General features: G+C 47.3%; 1 protein-coding gene across 1 annotated transcript; it reads left to right on the forward strand.

Annotated features, from left to right (window-relative positions):
* The first annotated feature begins 2,257 nt into the window (after positions 1-2,257).
* Positions 2,258-18,328, forward strand: GIMAP8 (GTPase, IMAP family member 8). Its single transcript, XM_081287140.1, is given in 6 exon segments — positions 2,258-2,782; positions 7,184-7,844; positions 9,696-9,741; positions 13,640-14,266; positions 16,453-17,101; positions 17,103-18,328. Coding segments are annotated over 6 exon segments (2,091 nt in total). The 5' UTR covers positions 2,258-2,714; the 3' UTR covers positions 17,143-18,328.
* Positions 18,329-19,002: the final 674 nt, after the last annotated feature.

Genomic DNA, 19,002 nt, shown 5'->3' on the forward strand with positions numbered 1-19,002 from the left:
GGCTGTTCTCAGCACCCAGAATCCTGTTAGGATCGCTCTTCTCCCTCTGCCCCTGACCCTTCACTCCATTCCCAACAGGCAAATTTCTCCTTGCCCTTTCCGGTGTAGGTGAGGTACTTAACCTGTGCAGTCTTAGCCTCTCCTGGACTTCATAGTTTGCTCGTTCAGCACCTGCCACAGCAAATGGCCAGTTTACGTATTTGTTTATTCCCCCACTTGGTGGCTTTTGCACCTGGCAGGATCTTCAGCGCATCCTCGGCTCCCAGCATGCTCTCAGTATGCACCCACAGCACAGGTGGTTTAAACCTTCAGAGCTGCAGGTTGAGTCTTTTTCCTGTCCTTGGGCGGTGAGCTGCTTCTCAGGGGCGTGTCTCGTGCCCCTTGGCGCCGCTGAGTCTAACACAGTGCCTGGTGTAGGTGAACTCCTTGCCTACATAACTATCTTACTGACTATTCCATTTCCTGAGGTCCAGTCGCTCTCCCTCCTACCGCTGCGGAGAGCACGGATGGGTGGAGCGTGTGCACCTGCCTGCAGAGTCCTGCCCTCTGCCCCAGGGAACGTTCTCTGCGCCTGTCGTTCCTGGCACCGCCGCTAGGTGGCAGGGAACCTCCATCCTTCCCCACGGCCCAACCAGGTGGGTAGCATGACTTCCCTCCACAGGAAAAACCAATTTCAGCTGTAAGAGCTAATTTGATGAAAGATCATTTTGTAAAACGGTCAACTCAGCAAATAATCACTTTGCTAAATCATTTAGGAGCTGTCTGAAGGTCTGGTTTTATCTGAAGAACTCCCCTAATACTTAATATTTCATTTAAGAATGAGTGAGCTTTTTCTCTGTTCAGTTTTCTCCCTTCTCTGTTTTGGGGATCATTGTCTTTCTAGGCCTTCAACGGTGCCTGTTAATTGACCTCTGGCAGTAACTGCTGGGATGGGCCGCACTGTGCTGGTCGAGGCATTTGTCTGATGGTTTTAATGAGTTGGTTTTATGTCTGTTGACCTAGTGCTCAAGGAAGGTGAGAATTCTTCTGCAATGGCTTAAGGAGGTTGGGGGCCGTCACCAGCTCTCCCACCAAGGTGTAGTCCGAGTGTCCCCCAAACCCTCCTCGGGTCATCTCAGCTTGATTGAGTTCTATTTTGAGTTCATGATAAGGAGTCCTCAAGGTCGGCAGGTAGGGACTGTCCGGTGGGAGGTGATAGGCTAAGCAACGCCCCAGAGCCTGTGGTTTTGTCTCCTGTGGAGCCTGGGTGTCTGAAGAACCCCCCTGAACTTCCGCAGCCTCCCCACGCTCCTTCTTCTAGGGTGGTGCAGCTTGGCTTCAGACACTTAAAAAGCCAGTCTGAGTTCAAGTTCATAGAATCATGGTCCCTGCACCAGAGGGAAGGTCTTGCTGCCCTGCGTGAACCTGGGGGTGGTCTGCTCAGCAGATTAAGCCAGGCACATGAGGGCCGGTGCTGTAGGAGTCCACATAGGAAGTTTCAGAAGTCACCAAAAGCACAGAAACAGAAAGTAGAAAGGTGAAAAGGGAGGGGGTCGGGAGTGGGGGCTGGAGTTCATCCCCCTGGAATCCTATGATGTGAGGGGAGAAATTCAGGAAATCTGGTGTGTGACAGTGTGAATGTGCTCCAGGTAGCTGCACTATGCACTTAAAAGTGTTTATGATGAGCCACACACAGTGGCGCATGCCTGTAATCCCAGTGGTTCAGGGTGCTGAGGCAGGAGGATCGTGAGTTCAAAGCCAGCCTCAGCAAAAGAAAGGAGTAAGCAATTCAACAAGACTCTGTCTCTAAATAAAATACAAAATAGGGCTAAAGATGTGGCTCAGTGGTTGAGTGACCCTGAGTTCAATCCCCGGTACCCACCCCACACCCACCAAAAAAAAGTGTTGATGATGGTAAATCTCATGCAGTTTTTGCTCCAGTAAGGTTAAAAATAAAAGTGTTCAACTACCTTAGGAAGTTGGGATAGGCTTTGGGACACATTGTGGTATCTTGAAGAAGGAGTTTTATTTGTGAGACCCTGAGGCCATGTTTCCCTAGTTGGGAAAAGCTGTCATCCACCGGAAAGGCAGCTGGCCTTGGCTTGGGTGGTGGCAGGTTAGGGACACTGTTGGGAGGGATTGTAAAGGTTATTCTTGGGGTTAGCTGAGACCAGAGAGTTGGTGGGAGGAAGCAAACAATTTCTTCATATTTTTATCTAAATCTTGGGAGAGGAGTCGGGTGAGTTAGGTGGTGGGGGGACCAGTGGGGGGAAGGAAGTGCCTGCTCTGAGCCACTCCAAACAGACTCAGCTCAAACCCTCCTGCACCCAGATTCTAGCTGGGCCTCTGCTGGCGTTTCTCTTACCATCTCTGTAGTCTGCAGCTGTGCGAGAGGCTAAGCTCCACAGCCTTCTGCTGTGTGGTGGCCCCAGAGTGTGGCCAGTCCCAGAGAAGATCTGTGTGTGTCCCCAACAGGCCCCTCCCTCAGCCTCTCCCACTGTGGGCGCTTGCCCTGGGACCTGGCATTCTGAACTCCCTCTCTGATTGCAGCTGTGCCTCTGCTGATGTGAGACCTATTTCTAGAAACCTCTTCCTTCTCAGAAACCCTCAGAAATCCTCTGTCAGGGGGATTTAGCCCTGGAAACTGGTCATTCCCCTGCTGTCCTTACCCGTGGCTCCTGCTCTCCTGAGGATTTACTTCTTCTGTCCTGGAGAACCAGCAGCTGCTCCCACAGATGGAGAAATGGAGCCAGGAGGAGCTCGGGGGTTCCGAGGCTGCCAGGGACCAGGGGACAGGACTGAGGTAGGTGTGCTGGGCCCGTGGCTGTGTGTACACTGGTGCGTGTATGAGGGGTGATGGTGCTGGGCTCACTTACGAGGTTCTAGGAAGGTTTCCTCCTGGTTCAAAGCGTGTTGCTCGACCCTGCAGGGGGCAGATGGGGCAGGAGGGACACAGGGCTATATTCAGCAGCCCTCTTACAAGGAGAAGTGCCAGGGAGGGGGCTCAGCCTGAGGAGGAGGAGGAGGAGGAGGAGGAGGAGGAGGAGGCTGAGATGAAGGCAGGGTAGAAAGGGAGGAACAGGAAGAAAGGAAGGGTCCTCCACAGGAATGCTCTGGGCTTGGGTGGTGCCATAGAGCAGCCCCCGGGAGGAAGTGAACGGGTACTGAGGGGACTTCCAGCCTCACCAGGAAGCAGAGACAAGGGTCCTGATTCCCCTCATTCACTCTTCTAGCACTTCCCAGCCCTTGCACAGTTAAGATACTATGAATGGGCTGGGGATGTGGCTCAAGTGGTAGCACGCTCGCCTGGCATGCACGGGGCGCTGGGTTCGATCCTCAGCACCACATAAAAATAAAATGAAGGTGTTGTATCCACCGAAAACTAAAAAATAAATATTAAAAAATTTTCTCTCTCTCTCTTTCTCTCTTGAAAAAAAGATACTATGAATGGGGCATTAAAGGTGGATAATACTTTGCTGAAAACTGTGGTTTCACCTCCATTTAAGCTGACCTGGTTTTCACATGTGAAGCCTTCTTCTCCTCTTGACAACTGACCTGCTGGGCTCTGGAAGCTTCTCTGACAGTCTTTCTTTGAGGTGGGAATTGCTTCTAGATGCATCATAGGAAGCTTTTCAAGGATGCCCAAACCCAGAGCCCCCTTGGGGATAATTGTTGTGTCTCCTGCTTTTTGAAACTACGAGCTCTGGGCCAGCAGAACATAAGTCTTGGAGACAGGACCTCATTTTGCTAGTGGGTCACTGGGGGTGATACTGGATGGTGTCAGTCCCCACTGACTGCGACTCCCAACTTCTGGACCATAAATCCTGGTAATGGGGTACTGGTCCGTGTTACTAGTTCATGTATAATCTCCATCCCTGCCACCATGGCCACTCTGAGCATGGACCCAATGGGTGACAGCCGGTTGGCTGGGGAAAGAGGCCGACTGGTATCATCCTGCCCACTGACTTTGATTTTTGAAGTCCTCCCTGCTGGGTCAGCTTTTGTGAGAATGGACATGGGATACAAATATCTTCAGACCTTTCCCTCATTCTAAGAGGTCTGTTGTATACTTCTCCCAGACTCCCTTGTGTCCAGTGTTCTACTTCTTTCCAAGTCCCCAGCCACCCCACAAACCACTGTGAGTTGGTCTGTAACTGCGTGTCTGGTCATTTCTCCTTCCGACAAAATGCACAGTCAGTGCACAGCTCGGAGTTCTGGCTGTGTGGAGAATATCCCTCCCCACTGTCCTCAGGGATGTCCCAGATTGGGCTGTAGTGCTGCAGCTGTTCTGCATCTTGTGCAGAACCATCTGTAAACCAGGCCCCGGTCTTCCCCTCCCTTTCTCTGTCACCGGCCACAGGGAATTCCTTGTGAGTTCCCAGGTGCAGGCTGGGAGAGAGAAGGCTGTGTAACAGGAGCAGGGCACCTGGTGGCCTTCAGGACTTGTGCCTTTAGGACCCATTTGTGCCTTATCACACACATATCGCTTCCCTTTAATGCTGGAGGGCTGTTCTACACACCCGATTTTTGGCTTGGTGTATGGGCGTCTTAGTCTGTTTTGTATTACTATCAGAGAATGCCTGAGAGTGGGTAATTTGTAAAGAAAAGAGATTCTTTCTTTCCCTCTCCCCTGCCTTCTTTCTTTCTCTTTGTGGTGCTGGGGAATCTAACCCAGGGCCTCATGCGTGCTAGGGAAGTGCTGTACCACTGAACTACATCCCCAGTTCTGGAGATTTACTATGATTCTAGAGGCTAAGGAATCTGAGATCAAGGCGTCCCCAGCTGGCAAAGGTCTTTGTGCTACATCATCCCATGATGGAAGGCAGAAGAGCAAGGAGGGAGCAGGAGGGAGGACAAGAAGGGACCAAACTCATTTTTGTAATCCACTTTCATGCTAACCTGCTCTCGTGACAATGGCATTAATCTACATTATAGTCCTATCTCCTAACGCTGTTGCCTTGGCGATTAAGTTTCCAACATGTGAACTTTGGAGGGTACATTCCAACCTTAGAATTCTGTCCCTGACCCCTAAATGCATTTCCCTTTCACATGCAAAATGCACTCATTCCCTTCCCCAAGCCCCCAGAATCACCCTGTTCCAGCATCAACTCAAAAGTCCCAAGTCCAGAGTCTCATCTAAGTTAGATATGGGAGAGATTTGGGGCCTGATTAATCATGAGGCACATTCCCCTTGTGACTTTTTTTAAAATTTAAAGTTACTTAAATAAATAAATTGAAATTGAAATTACGATATATGTATATTTGTATATATGCATATATATATATGCCAGAGCTTCTTATTTTTTTTGATTAATTAATTAATCAATCGATTTTAATTTGGTATCTATGACAGCAGAATGCATTTTGATTTACTGTACACAATTGCAGCACAACTGGTTGTCACCGATGTAGCGTCCCACCCTCTGTGCAGTCATACATGTACCTAGGGTAATGATGTCCATCTCATTCCACCATCTTTCTTGCCCCCAAGAACTTCCTGTTCTTACCTAACCCACAGATCAGCCCTTCCCCAACCTCTCTCCTCTCTACTTCCCAGCCTCTGAAGACCACTGTTCTGCTCTCGATCTTTGTAAGATCAGCTTTTTCATATTCCACAGATGAGGGAGTTCATGCAGTACTCGTCTTTCTGTGCCTGGCTGATTTCATTTAATATCATGATCTCCAGTTCCATCCTCATTGTCACAAATGACAGGAAGTCATCCTTTTCATGGCTGAATAGATTCCATAGTGCATGTGTGCCACATTTTCTTTATTCAGTCATTGGCTGATGGAGCCTCAGGCTGTTTCTGTTTCCTGGCTCCTGCTAACAGTGCTGCAGTAAAGGGGGCGGGGGGCCCGCAGGTGTCTCTTTGACGTACTGATTTCATTCCTCTAATGTGTAACCAGTAGTGGGGTTTGCTGGATCATGTGGGAGTTCAACTTTCAACTTTTTGGAGAACCTCTATTCTGTTTTCCATAATGGACATTCTAATTTGCATCCCTACCAACAGTCTGCAAAGGTTCCCTCCTTTTTTCCACTCCCTCTCTGTCTTTTTGATAATGACCATTCACTCCATCCTGGAGTGAGGTGATACCTCACTGTGGTTTTTCAAAAAAATATTTATTTTTTAGTTGTAGTTGGACACAATACCTTTATTTTATTTATTTATTTTTACGTGGTGCTGAGGATGGAACCCAGGGAGGATCGAATGCGTGCTAGAGTGCTCTACTGCTGAGCCACAATCCCAGCACCTCACTGTGGTTTTGATTTGCATTTCTTGATGATTAGTGATGTTAAGCATTTTTTTCATCCACCTGTTGGACAAGTCACTTTCTTATATGTTATCTCATATAAGATGACGTCTTATAAAAATATTCTTGAAGGCTTGGAATGGCTAAGTGGCTCTTGAGGTCTCAGCAGGGAGTGGCAGAGCCAAAGGTGAAGCAGCTCAGACTCTGAGCCCGTAGTCACGCCCACCACCCCCTGCTTCTCTGTCAGCTTCACGTGGCACAGGGTGCTCATGCTCCCATAGGTGAAGACTCTGCTTCCTGGAATAGGATTTCAGAGCATCAAATATTCCCTATGCTATATTTGCTAATATATTCTAGCTTTTACTATTTTTTAATTTAATTCATATTTATAAGACAGTGATTCCTTAAACTTGGATAATAATTATTTCTTAGCATTTGATGAATTCAGTTTTCTAGGCTCCTCCTTCCTTTGAGATTCTGATTTGGTAAGTATAGGCAAATCTGTATTTTTAAAAAATATTTAGTTTTTAGTTGTAGTTGGACACAATATCTTTATTTTATTTATCTTTATGTCGTGCTGAGGATCAAACCCAGGGCCTTGCACATGCTGGGTGAGCGCTCTACCACTGAGCCACAACCCCAGCCTGGCAAATCTGTATTTTTAAGGTCTGTATTTTTAATGTCTAGTTGGGAAATTTCCTTCAACTTTGAAACCTGCCTGTTTGCTGAGTTTCTAACGTATCTTGCTCCTTCTGTTCCGAATGATAAAAGCCTTGGAAGAATTAAAGGGCTCTTTAGGTTTGTTTGGGGGGTGAGAGCTCAGGAAGGCCCTGGGAGCAATCTAGCCTGAGTCTTCAGGGGCTCAATCCTGTGGGGGAGAAGAGCATGGGCTTCCTCGCTGTCCCCCTGTCCTGTGTGAGTGCAGCTCTGATACATGGCTTTGTCCCTGCAGAACCCGTGGGCCCCTGGACCAGGAGAGCAGGCTGGAGCAGGGCTGTGGGATGTCCCCTCTACGGCTCCTCCTTCTAGGGAAGCACGGTGCGGGAAAGAGTGCCACTGGGAACACCATTCTGGGCACCACTGTGTTCAACTCCAAGTTCAGTCATCGGCTGGTGACTCAGATGTGCCAGAGAGAGAGTGGGACCATGAGAGGGAGGGAGGTGGTGGTCATCGACACCCCTGACCTTTTCTCCTCCATGGCTTGTGCCGAAACCAAGCAACGCGTTCTGCAACAGTGCTTGGAGCTCTGTGCTCCCGGCCCCCATGTCCTGCTGCTGGTAATCCCTATCGGCCATTACACGGAGGAGGACAAGGCGACCATCCAGGGCATGCTGAGAGTGTTTGGACCTGAAGCCAGCAGGCACGTCATTATCGTCTTCACTTGGAAGGATGATCTGGGGCATGACCTGCTGCAGGATTATATTGAAAACGAGCCGTCTCTTCAGGCATCTTTGGCTCAGCACTTCCTGAGCCGATACTGCGCTTTCAACAACAAGGCAGGTGATGGTGAGCGGCACAGCCAGGTGTCCCAGCTCCTCTGTGAGATCCAGTATTTGGTGGATGAGTGTAAAGGACAGTGCGTGGACTTCAAAACTGAGGGTGGCAGATTACAGGTAAGGATTAGCCAATGGATGAGATGGGTACAAATGAATGGCATATTGCAATGTGTGATGGGACACGGCTCTTGCTTACCGAGGGATCTATACGTAATCTGGAGTGATAAGGGGAATCAGACTGAGGGCTTTGGACTTTATTAACAAGTGAAGGAGCAAATTAAGCCTTGCTCTCCTAACCCTTCATATTATTAGACACACAAAGATTTAGAATCTCTCTTTCCCTGGCTTCAGTAAAACCCCCGTCTTCTTGCCTTTTCCTCCTCTTTCCGGCTACTCCAAAGATTGCAGAGTCCTCCTCCAGTTGCTGGCCTCTAAAAGTGGTCCTCAGGGTTTGGTTTTGGCCCTTCTTGAGTTCTTTATACTCTCTGAAGGTGATCCCAAGTCTTTATGGCTTTGAGCTCTATCTGTTGTGGACAGTTCCCACATGAGTGACATGAGTGACTAGCCCCTGCTCTCTGTGTGCTGGCCTCACTGGCCTTCCTATTGGTCAGGTCCACTCCAGAGTCTCAGACCTGCAGCTCTCTTGGCACTGGTTCTGCCCATGTGCCTCAGCTTCCCTTCACTTCCCCAGGAACTCCTCCCTGTGAGTCCCTGGTGTGAGCCCCCCACTCCTCTGTGCCTGTGGCACCCCTCACACCACCACATCAAGGGATTCCTAGGGATGTGGTTGCAGTGGTCGCCTCCCTACAAACTCCATGAGGACCGAAAACAGCTGTTTTGTTGACCACAGTATCTCAGACTTGTCTTCTGTAAAACAGAGACAATAATGTGCGTCTCAGGAACTGCTGTGAGGGTTAAATGAGATGCTTATGAGGTTAAACCTTTAAAACTCAGTAGGTGTTCATATTTGTAAACTGTTTTTATCATCGTAGAAGTGTATGAGGGCCAGTAAATTATGGACATGTAAATTAAGGACTTTAGCAATCCAGAGGAAAAAAATTAAAAGTATAAAGATATATGTAGAAGGATAGTTATCATGGCAACTTTCAAAACAGTAAGATCAGAAATAACCTGAAACAAGTGATCAGTAAAGAGATGACTGTATCAGTTGTGTACGTCCATACCACGGAATACATTTTATTTACTAAAAAGTGTGGGTAGGTGTATCTATGTTGACTTGTGCAGATGTAAAGCCTGTATTATTAGGCAGGTTGCAGAACAGAAAGCCTAGCAAGTCTCTTCCATGTTCAAGTATGCACAGATAAACACAAGGACTTACATCAGCTAATAGCTGTTACTTTTCTGGTATGTTGGAGATGGACTGATTATTCACTTATATATCATGCACATTTTCCATATTTTTTATTGGTGCATTATTGCTGTATATAATGGTAGGATTTGTTGTTACATATTTATACATGCATGCAATATATATCATGTGCTTTTGCGTTGAAACGCTCTTTTGCATTTAAAGAACCCTGAAGAATTTGAAAGGTTTATGGAAGTGAAAGAAATCTGGTCATCAGAGCTAAGTGGAGAGCACTGAGGGAGGGGGATGATGAAGGTGTCAAAGACGTTGGGGAGGCCCTGGGGGAAGGCAGAGGGGAGGCTTCCTTGGCTGACCTGGTAGTTGACAAAGGAGGTGAGAAGGCAGCACAGGAGGTTTTAAGGACATGGACTCAAGACTATACCATGGAATTTATTTGGGGAGCAAGTATAGGATTCGCCAGGCAGGAGAAGGGTACGTCCACCATGGATGGCTCCACAAGGACACACCAGGACCCGATTTGACAACATCCTACTCAGCAGATTTCTCTGAATTACATAATTATGTCTCCATTTCTTTGTTTTGTGAGAAGATGAGACTACGGATGTGTGTGCTATGTCGTTTCTCCCTTTGTTTTCTAGGATTGTGTGAAGGAAGCTCCGAGTCAGGAGAAGGACAATGCTTGTGGTGAGTTGATCCCTTAGGAACGTTAGGCTTCTGTCTGTTTTCTTTTAGTTCCTTATGCAGCCAGAGCAAAGTGGAAGAGTGATCCGTGGGAATCAAAGCCCAAATGCACCTGAAGACATTGCCTACACTGTCCCCAGGGAACTCCTAATCCTTGTGCGTCAGTGTAGCGCCAGGCAGCTCCTGGGCTCAGTGTGGGTGTCTCTGGCCTCCTTGATGTGCTGTGGAGCTGGGCTTGCCTCTTGTGGCTTTTTTTTTTTTCTCTTTCCACATTTTAAAAATTGGTGCACTATAGTTGTGAATAATGGTGGGATTTGTTGTTACGTATTCACACATGCACACAATATAACAATGCATTTTGGCCGATATCCCGCCCCAGCACTTCCCCTCCCCTCCCCACCTCCCACCTTCTGTTTCCTTTCCTCTAATGATCTCCTTTTGATTATCAGGAGATTCCCCCTGAATCAACACCTTTCTTTTCCTTTTTCCTCTTTAACTTTCACATATGAGAAAAAACATGGGACTCTTGACCTTCTGAGTTTGGCTTATTTCACTTAACATTATGGTCTCTAGTTCCATCTAGAGACTATGTCCAGCAAATGACGTATTGTCATTTTTTCTTTATGACTGAATAAAAATCCATTGGGTTATATATATATATGATATTTTCTTTATTTATTCACCCATTAATGAATACCTACGTTAGTTCCTTAGTTTGGCTATTGTGACTTGTGCTGCTATAAACATGGATATGCATGTATCACTATAGTAAGATGACTTTTAATTCTTTTTCTTATTTTATTTTTTATTTTTTTGATACCAGGGATTGAACTCAGGAGCACTTAACCACTGAGCCACATCCTCAGACCTATTTTGTATTTTATTTAGAGAACAGGGTCTCACTAAGTTCCTTAGTGCCTTGCTGTTGCTGAGGCTGCCTTTGACCTCGTGATCCTCCTGTCTCAGCCTCCTAAGCCGCTGGGATTACTGGCATGTGCCACTGCGTCCAGCTCAAGATGGCTTTAATCCTTCAGGGTAAATACTGAGGAGTGGTATAGCTGGGTCATAAGGTGGTTCCATGCCTAATATTTTGAGGAGTCTCCATAATTATTGGTGGTTGTACTAATCTACAGTCCCACAAACAGTCTAAATGTGTTGCTTTTCCTCCGCATCCTCCCCAACTCTTATTATTGTTTGTATTTTTGGTGACTGCCATTCTGACTGGGTGAGATGAAATCTCAGTGTAGTTTTGATTATCATTCTCTAATTTCTAATGATGTCAAACATCTTTTTTCATATATTTGTGGGCCATTTATATTTCTTCTTTTGAGAAGTGTCTGTTTAATTCATTTGCCCAATTATTAATTGGGTTATTTGGGTTTTTGGTGTTGAGATTTTTTGAGTTATGTATATATTCTAGATATTAATCCTCTAGCAGAAGAGTAGCTAACAAAGATCTTTCTCCTGTTCTATAGGTTCTTGTTCTCTTTTCACATTCTTAATTGTTTCCTTTGCTGTGCAGAAGCTTTTTGTTGTTGTTACATATTCACACATGCACACAATGTAACAAGAGCCACCCCATTAGCTCTTGACTAATTATTTCCTGAGCTTTAGGGTCCTGTTGACGGAGTCCTTGTCTGTGCCTATGGGCTGGCATGTGGACTCCTCTTGTAGCTTCTTTACTAAACCTTGTCTCTTCTCCGGGTCCTGGGTTTAGCACTACCCAAGATTTGCTCATAAGGGAAAGGCAGAAATTACTCCTCGTGGATAATACCAACTTGCAGAACTTACTGGCAGAGTATGGTATCCATGTTGTGATCACCGACAACTATACATCTTGCACACCTGCTTGAGTCACATGAGCTCCGCCTCTCTCTGTTCAGTAACTGCCATTTGTTTCATGGTGGGACATACCCGTCCCTTTATTGATGCACTATTAGATTATTTCTGGGCCAGTCCTGAATACTCAGTGGTAAGAAAGATAGACAAGGTTCCTGTCCTCATGGAATGCCCCAAAGTAATACAATTATAGTTTTAATAATAATGATAATAATTGCAGCGACATTATATGCTGGGAAATAACATCATCCAATTTTCATAGCTATATACATACACGTATTATTCCTCACAGCAGCCTTGTGAAGAGGGTGTCTTGTTATCAGTGTCTCATTGTACAGATGTGAACTCAGGCTGTGGGGATTCAAAATTTTATTGATACAACTCCTGGGCAATGCGGGTAGGTAGTGGAGGAGGGAGACACGGTGTTTCAAAAAGTCATAAAGTAAAATATAAGGGAGCTAATTTGAGTGGTTTGAGGGGAGTCATTTCCAATGAGCTCTCATAAGTTCTATTTGCACAGGAGCCTGAATAACTAGGAGGAGCTAGGTTAAAATGGGAGGAAGGAGATCTCACACACACCCATGGCCCGAAGGTCGTGAGATGAGAGGACAAGTGTGAGAGAAGGGGGAGAAGCTTGGGGCCTGAGCACAGTCCCTCCTTGCCCTGAAGCCTTCTGTGGCCACTGCTGTGCTCGTTGAGATGCTGACCACTGTCCAGAGGCTGTCTCCTTGGTCCTTCCACTGCGAGGCATTCTACCCAAGTGCATTCTGAGAGCCCCAGGGTCGCGACTTGCTCGGGTGTCACTAGCATTTCAGCTGCTTTGCTGTGTGCTGTGCCCCGGGGACTCCGTGAGTGCTCTCTGTAGTTGCAGCTCTTCTCTTTGCTCAGTACATAGGTCTGGTGTTGACCTTGGCTTCCAGGAGAAGTGGTGGGGGCAGAGGATGTGTGCAGAGACAGCTTTAGGGCACAGGTTGCAGGATTTGACAGCAATTTGTTGAGGCATAAGTTACACAGAGTAAAATGCACAGATCTGCTGGATTGCCTTTGCCATCTCTACACACACTGATCACCATCTACACAGATGCAGAGAGCATTTCCATTGCCTTGAATGGCCTCCCAGAGATAACCACTGCCCAGACTCTTATCAACATAGACTAATTTTGCCTGTTCCGAACTTCATATGATGGAATTATACAGCACATAGGTCTGTGTCTGGCTTCTTTCATTTAGCATTTTTTTTTTGTACTGGGGATTGTACCCAGGGTTGCTTTACCACTGAGCCACATCCCCACCCCTTTTAATTTATTGTTTTGAGACAGCGTCTCACTAAGTTGCTTAGGGCCTGGCTAAGTTGCTGAGACTGGCCTAGAACTTGCCATCCTCCAGCTTCAGCCTCCTGAGCAGCTGGGACTACAGGTGTGCCCCTTTGCCCTGGTTTCACTTAGCATGCTTTTGAGTTTTTTTTTTTTTTAATTTTTAGTTCTTTTTTTTTTTTTAAAGAGAGAGTGAGAGAGGGAGAGAGAGAAAGAGAGAGAGAGAATTTTAATATTTATTTTTTAGTTATTGGCGGACACAACATCTTTGTTTGTATGTGGTGCTGAGGATCGAACCCGGGCCGCACGCATGCCAGGCGAGCGCACTACCACTTGAGCCACATCCCCAGTCCCTGCTTTTGAGTTTCATCCATGTGGTACATCAGTAGTTCACTTTTTAAAAAATTTCTGATTAGTCTTTAATTTATAAATATACCACTAAAAGGCATTTTAAAATGAGATTTTTCCTGCTCCTATCTTAACCTATGGACCTCATGCTTCAATACTACTTTGAAGGACCAGATCTGGCACATTCACTTTCCTAGTAAGTCTCAGGCCCCCTGTATGTCTCCTGGTTTAGTTGTGTCCCCTTCATGGCTTCTGCCTTCAGGGACAGCTTCTGGTGGGGATGAGAGGTCTCCTGGCCAGTGCACTCTATAGAAATGGACAGGGAGGAGAAATCGTAGGCCCTGTCCTCAGCTGTTGTAAACTGTAGGAAGAGACTCTGAACCTGTCCTTTTGTCCCACAGGCTCAGGAGAGAGACAGCTGCAGGCCACAGGACCTGAGTGGGACCCAGGAATGTCAGAACTGAGGATCCTCCTGGTAGGGAAGAGAGGCGCTGGAAAAAGTGCGACAGGAAACAGCCTTCTGGGGAAGCGGGTCTTTGAGACCCGGTTCAGGGAGCAGTCGGTGACCCAGAGCTTCAGGTCTGAGAGCAGGACGTGGGGAGAGAGGAAGGTTTGCGTCATCGATGCTCCAGACCTCTCGTCCTCAGAGGCTTCTGAAGCAGAGCTTAGAAAGCACACCTTTCCAGGCCCCCACGCCTTCCTGCTGGTGACACCGGTGGGCTCCTACGACGAGAAAGATATTAAGGTGCTGAAAGCCATCCAAAGCCATTTTGGAGAAAAATATATTGAGTACACAATCCCTCTCCTCACCAGGAAAGAGGATTTAGAGGATCAGGATCTTGATACGTTCTTAAGAAATGAAAATAAACTTGTCTATGACCTCATCCAGAAATGTGGGAACGGATACAGCGCCTTCAACTACCGGGCCACGGGGGAGGAAGAGTGGGGCCAGGTGGACGGGCTCCTGCAGAAGATCGAAAAGATGGTGCAGCAGAATGGCAGCAAGCCCTGCGTCTTCAGAGAAAAAGGTAAAACTTCACGTGGGAAACCTTTTTATATGGAGTGTTTAAAAATATGTGGAATGTACAAGAGCCTTAGGCATTCTGAGGAGCAGAGGGGAGAGAAAGGACAGGTCCGGTCTGTGGACTTCCTCTCTTCCCTGTCTCCTGTCTTTCTCAGGTTGTTCTAAGTTGTGCCTTTCCCATTCACACTTCCTAAACTGGTCTTTCGTTCGGTCATGAGGCTTATCCCATCTCTCCAACCTGGATGCTAAGGGTCTTGAGGGAAGGTGTGGACCTTCGGCCTCTTCTTTTCCTTGCAGTGTTCTGTTGCCCAGGGCTCTGCACTCAGTGCTGGTGATGAGATAATTTTGGATTTTTGGTTTACTCTGCTTTTCCCTTAAGCCAGATTTCTTTCTTGGTTCTTTACCCTTTTGCAGACAGGAGGCCATTTTAAAGAAAGTGTGAATAGCCAGCTGCAGTGGCACACGTCTGTGATCCCAGCGGCTTGGGAGGCCGAGGCAGGAGGATCACAAGTTCAAAGCCAGCCTCAGCAACTCAGCAAGGGCCTCAGCAACTCAGCAAGACCCTGTCTCTAAAAAGGGGCTGGGGCTGGGGATGTGGCTCAGTGATAAGCACCCCTGGATTCAATTCCCAGTAACAAAAGAATTGTTCATAATAGCAACACTAAGTATAAGATACTAGTGCAGTCAGGAGCCAAAGACTGGACAAGGACAGGGAGCCCCAAGGCCCTGCTGGACAGCCCTGTGGTGGGAGATGGGTGTTGGCAGCCCAGTCACACTGCTCCCTCCCACTGAAGAAGGGCTCCTCACTTACTCAGTGCTGCACGTTCTGCTGAGCCTTCTCTCTTTTACTTATCCCATTCTCTTCTATTCAGACATCCCCACCACGAATAGCGTAAGACCCCAAAGAGTCACTGTTACTGAGCCCTTTCCTCTTTCCTACGGAGGGCCAGGTGCTAGGAGCCTCCTAAAGAAGAATAGATGTGGGAGAATCAGGAGAGGCTGTTTGGAGAAAGTCCAATTTGAACAGGTTTTGGAGAGTGGGTAGGGTTTGGACAGCAGGGCGGGAAGCTGGGAGACATCCAGGGAGCATATTAGCAACCTGAAAAACACAGGAGTGGGGCTGATCTAGCGACATAAAAGAATGGTCTTGATGGCGATGGGTTCATAGCACTAGACACTGGGATGGGGAGGTCGTACCAGGTCTCAGAGATGCTTGAAAACCAGGTCCTCTGCAGGCACAGAAGCTATGTAAGCATGACTATAGTTACAGACTATGCAGGCATAACTACGAGAGTGCGTCTTCCAAAAAAGCAGCTTAATATTTTCTCCTGGATGGAAGAGCATGGGATGAATTTTCCCTGCTCTTTGCTTTGAGATGGATGTAACTTAACAAAGAGTTCACAATGGAAGAGCACTGTGAAGGGCACAGTATCAGTGCAATTGCAGAGGAAAAGCCCCTCTGCGTTTTCATGTTTGAAAGAGCTGTGTGCATCTGCGAATTTCACCTAGAGGGAAACCTGTTCTCCTCCGTCTCTGATGCTACACAGAATGGTATTAGTGGATGTTCATGATTATAAGTATGATGTGCCTCCCTGGACTCATCAAAGACTCAATGAGGTTCAACGTGGTTTCTGATGAGAAATGAATTTTAGCATGACCCAACAGAGGAACTGGTAATGCATTGATGGTATATATGATTACTTTTTCAGGAAAAGTCAATTCTGTAGAATAGTTTTTCAAATCCATCAAAAAGATTTTGCTGTGATGAGCCACATTTGGCAATTGGGGGGGGCATAATTACAATAGGAGCAGAAGACAGAGTTAAGATGTGTAGACTAGATGTAGCTGAGGGAGAGGAGATGAGGCCAGTGGCCCTCACAGGTGCCAGGGAGTCAGAGGAGGTATTGGGAGAAGGAAGCAGAGTGGATTCAGAGATGGGAACAGTACCATGTTCATGGATGGGTACTAAATGTAGACCATGGTCCAAGTCCCGCTGCTGAGTTCTCTGTCTGTGTGAATTGGGACAAGCCATTCTCATGCCTGGGGACGGACCTGCTGGGTAAACAGGAGGCCTTTATGCTGTCTGAGCTTCCCTCTGCTTAATGGTGTAGACTGCCTTGTAAATAACTTGGAAAGGTGAATTCCATATCAGCCCATGATGGTGAATCTTTTCCAATTTCCTTTGCACAGAAACCCTGAGTATTGTCCTTGTGGGGAGGAGTGGTACTGGCAAGAGTGCGACTGGGAACACCATCTTGGGGAAACCCATCTTTTTCTCTCAGCTCCAAGCCCAGCCAGTCACCAAGGCATGTCAGAGTGGCAGGAGAACGCTGGACTGGCAAGATATTGTGGTTGTGGACACGCCATCATTCTCCCAGATATCTGGTATTGAAAAGGATCCATCCTGTGTAGAAAAGGAGGTCAAACACTGTTGGTCCCTCTGTGAAAAAGGAACCAAGATTCTGGTCCTCGTGTTCCAACTGGGGCGGTTCACTGAACAGGACAAAATGGCAGTGAAGGATCTGGAGGCCATCTTTGGAAAGGATGTCATGAAATACACCATTGTGCTGTTCACCCGGAAGGAGGATCTTGGGGGCCAGGAGCTTGAAGAGTACGTCAAGAACACAGATAACAAAGACCTTAAGAATATAATTAAAAACTGTAAGGGGCGAGTTTGTGCCTTTAATAACAAAGACACTGATGAAGCCCAAGTGGCCCAGGTGAAAACTCTTTTGGCCATGGCCAATAAGCTGAGAGAGAGCCTCAGAAGCAATGGATATCCCCCAATCGATGCCAGCCAGGAAGAGAACAATCCCAAAAGTCGACGACGGAATATAAGAGGCATGTTTAGTACTGAAAGGCTGGGATCCCTTCAGATAGGAACCCAGTTGCTGGGTGGGTTCAGTAGGACTGGTGGATATGGGGTGGCTCAAGGGCTTTGAGGTTTGAGAGGCAAAAGCACTCCACCTTGTGATGCTGTGGCTTTGTAGGTGAATAAATCGTCAAGCTGGGGCAGGGAACACGGGACTGTAAGTGGAAAGAGGGAAGAGGTGGAGGAATCTGCAAAATCTGAACACCATCAGGCCAGTATAAAGGGTCAGAACCAGAATCACCTCACCAATGTAGGTGGGATGGAGTCAGGATGGACACTGGGACCCAGGCCCAGGTCAACATGGGGTCAGAATATGGAGAGTGCCACAGGAACCTGAGCTTCCAGATGTATAGAGCAGGGCAGGGTCCAGCACATCCCTGAGCAGGGCCCACTCCAGCAGGCCGAGGTGTGGCTCAGTCTGTCTGCCCACCCACTCACTCCCTGGCCCTGCTGTGTCCCCTGGGCTGGGACTTAGGGCTAGGACTTAGGGACTTAGTCCCTTTACTCACACAGGAGCTGTTTCTTAGTGCTCTCCTCATTCTATGCCTGGGTGAAAAGAGGGACACTCTCCCCTCCTTCCTGTCCTGAGGAGATGAGTCTTTGAGGTTTCAGGAGAGTATATTCTAAACATCACAGTGAAATAGATCAGAGTAAAAATCAGAAGCATGGTAATACTGCCCAAATTAGAGAATCTTACAAAGTTCTAAAATTCTAACTTAGATTTCTTGTACAGAAAGCAATTGAAAACTCTTTGAGGCTTAGGAGATAGATTAAAACCCACATAACCCAAATAATAATGATTTAAGCATATCAGGGTCTTCTTGTCCAGATGGAGAAATCCAGGAATGAGCAGGGTGGGGCTGATGGGCATCCATTGTCCAGCTTCACTCCTTCTGTCCAGCCTCCTGGGTGTCCACACTTACGCTTGCCTTTGGGTTCCATGATGGTGGTGTTCTAGCCACAGCTGAACAAGGTGAGCCATGTATGAGATGAGAAATGTGGAAACTTCTCCCAGGTAGATAGGGTCAGATGTTCTCAATTAACCCCTTTATTCATTCCTCCACTACTGGATCTATGTTGCCTGCCTCCTCATGATAATATTAGATCACCTTCAAGGTTAACCTGTTTATAAGAGCATGGACTGTCACCATTAATACTGTGGATTCCACATACCTCTAAATATGATAACTTCTAGAAAATGTAAATATATTGAGCTGAACCAAATAAAAATGAATTAGATGATACTTTCAAGTTCTCCTGATTCCTGATGTTCTGATTTAGGGAACGAGCAAGCCTCTACGAACTGGCACCTGAGATGATCCCATTTACCACCATGTCTGAGCAGGTGACGCTGTACGAGGCTAAGGGTGCAGGGCTAAGCATGTGGCATCTTCTCACAGGGAGGATCTAATCTACACTGCTGTTTTTCCTTAGGTCCCCTCCTGGGTGGGGCCACGATACCCCCTTGTCAATTGTTCTGAGAATGCAATGCTGTGCAACAGGGGAGTAAGGGCTTACTGGGGATAATTCCTGAGAAGGACAAAAGCGGGAAGAAGAGGAACCAGATGGTGTCGCTGATCTGATACCCGCAAAGGGAGGCATGGGAGGGGCAGGACAGAGTCAGGTCTGGCCTGGGCTGCGAAGCTCCACAGGGAGCTCAGGGGCAAGACTGGCTGGTGGCCACGCCCTGCATTTGGATGACCCTCTTCCTAGGCTGTGTTGCTGCACTGTGTTGCTGACAGTTGGGCAAGGAACTGCCCAGAATTGCCCAAGTGCAGTTCCACATGTATTTCTTTATGTCCCCCATCATAGCAGTCCTTCCTCCTGCTGGTCAGGGTCAGGTGAGCCCACCAAGAGGAGACTGCTCT

Source organism: Spermophilus citellus, assembly GCF_964194105.1.
Source record: "Spermophilus citellus genome assembly, chromosome: 3".
In the NCBI taxonomy this organism is placed as follows: Eukaryota; Metazoa; Chordata; class Mammalia; order Rodentia; family Sciuridae; genus Spermophilus; species Spermophilus citellus.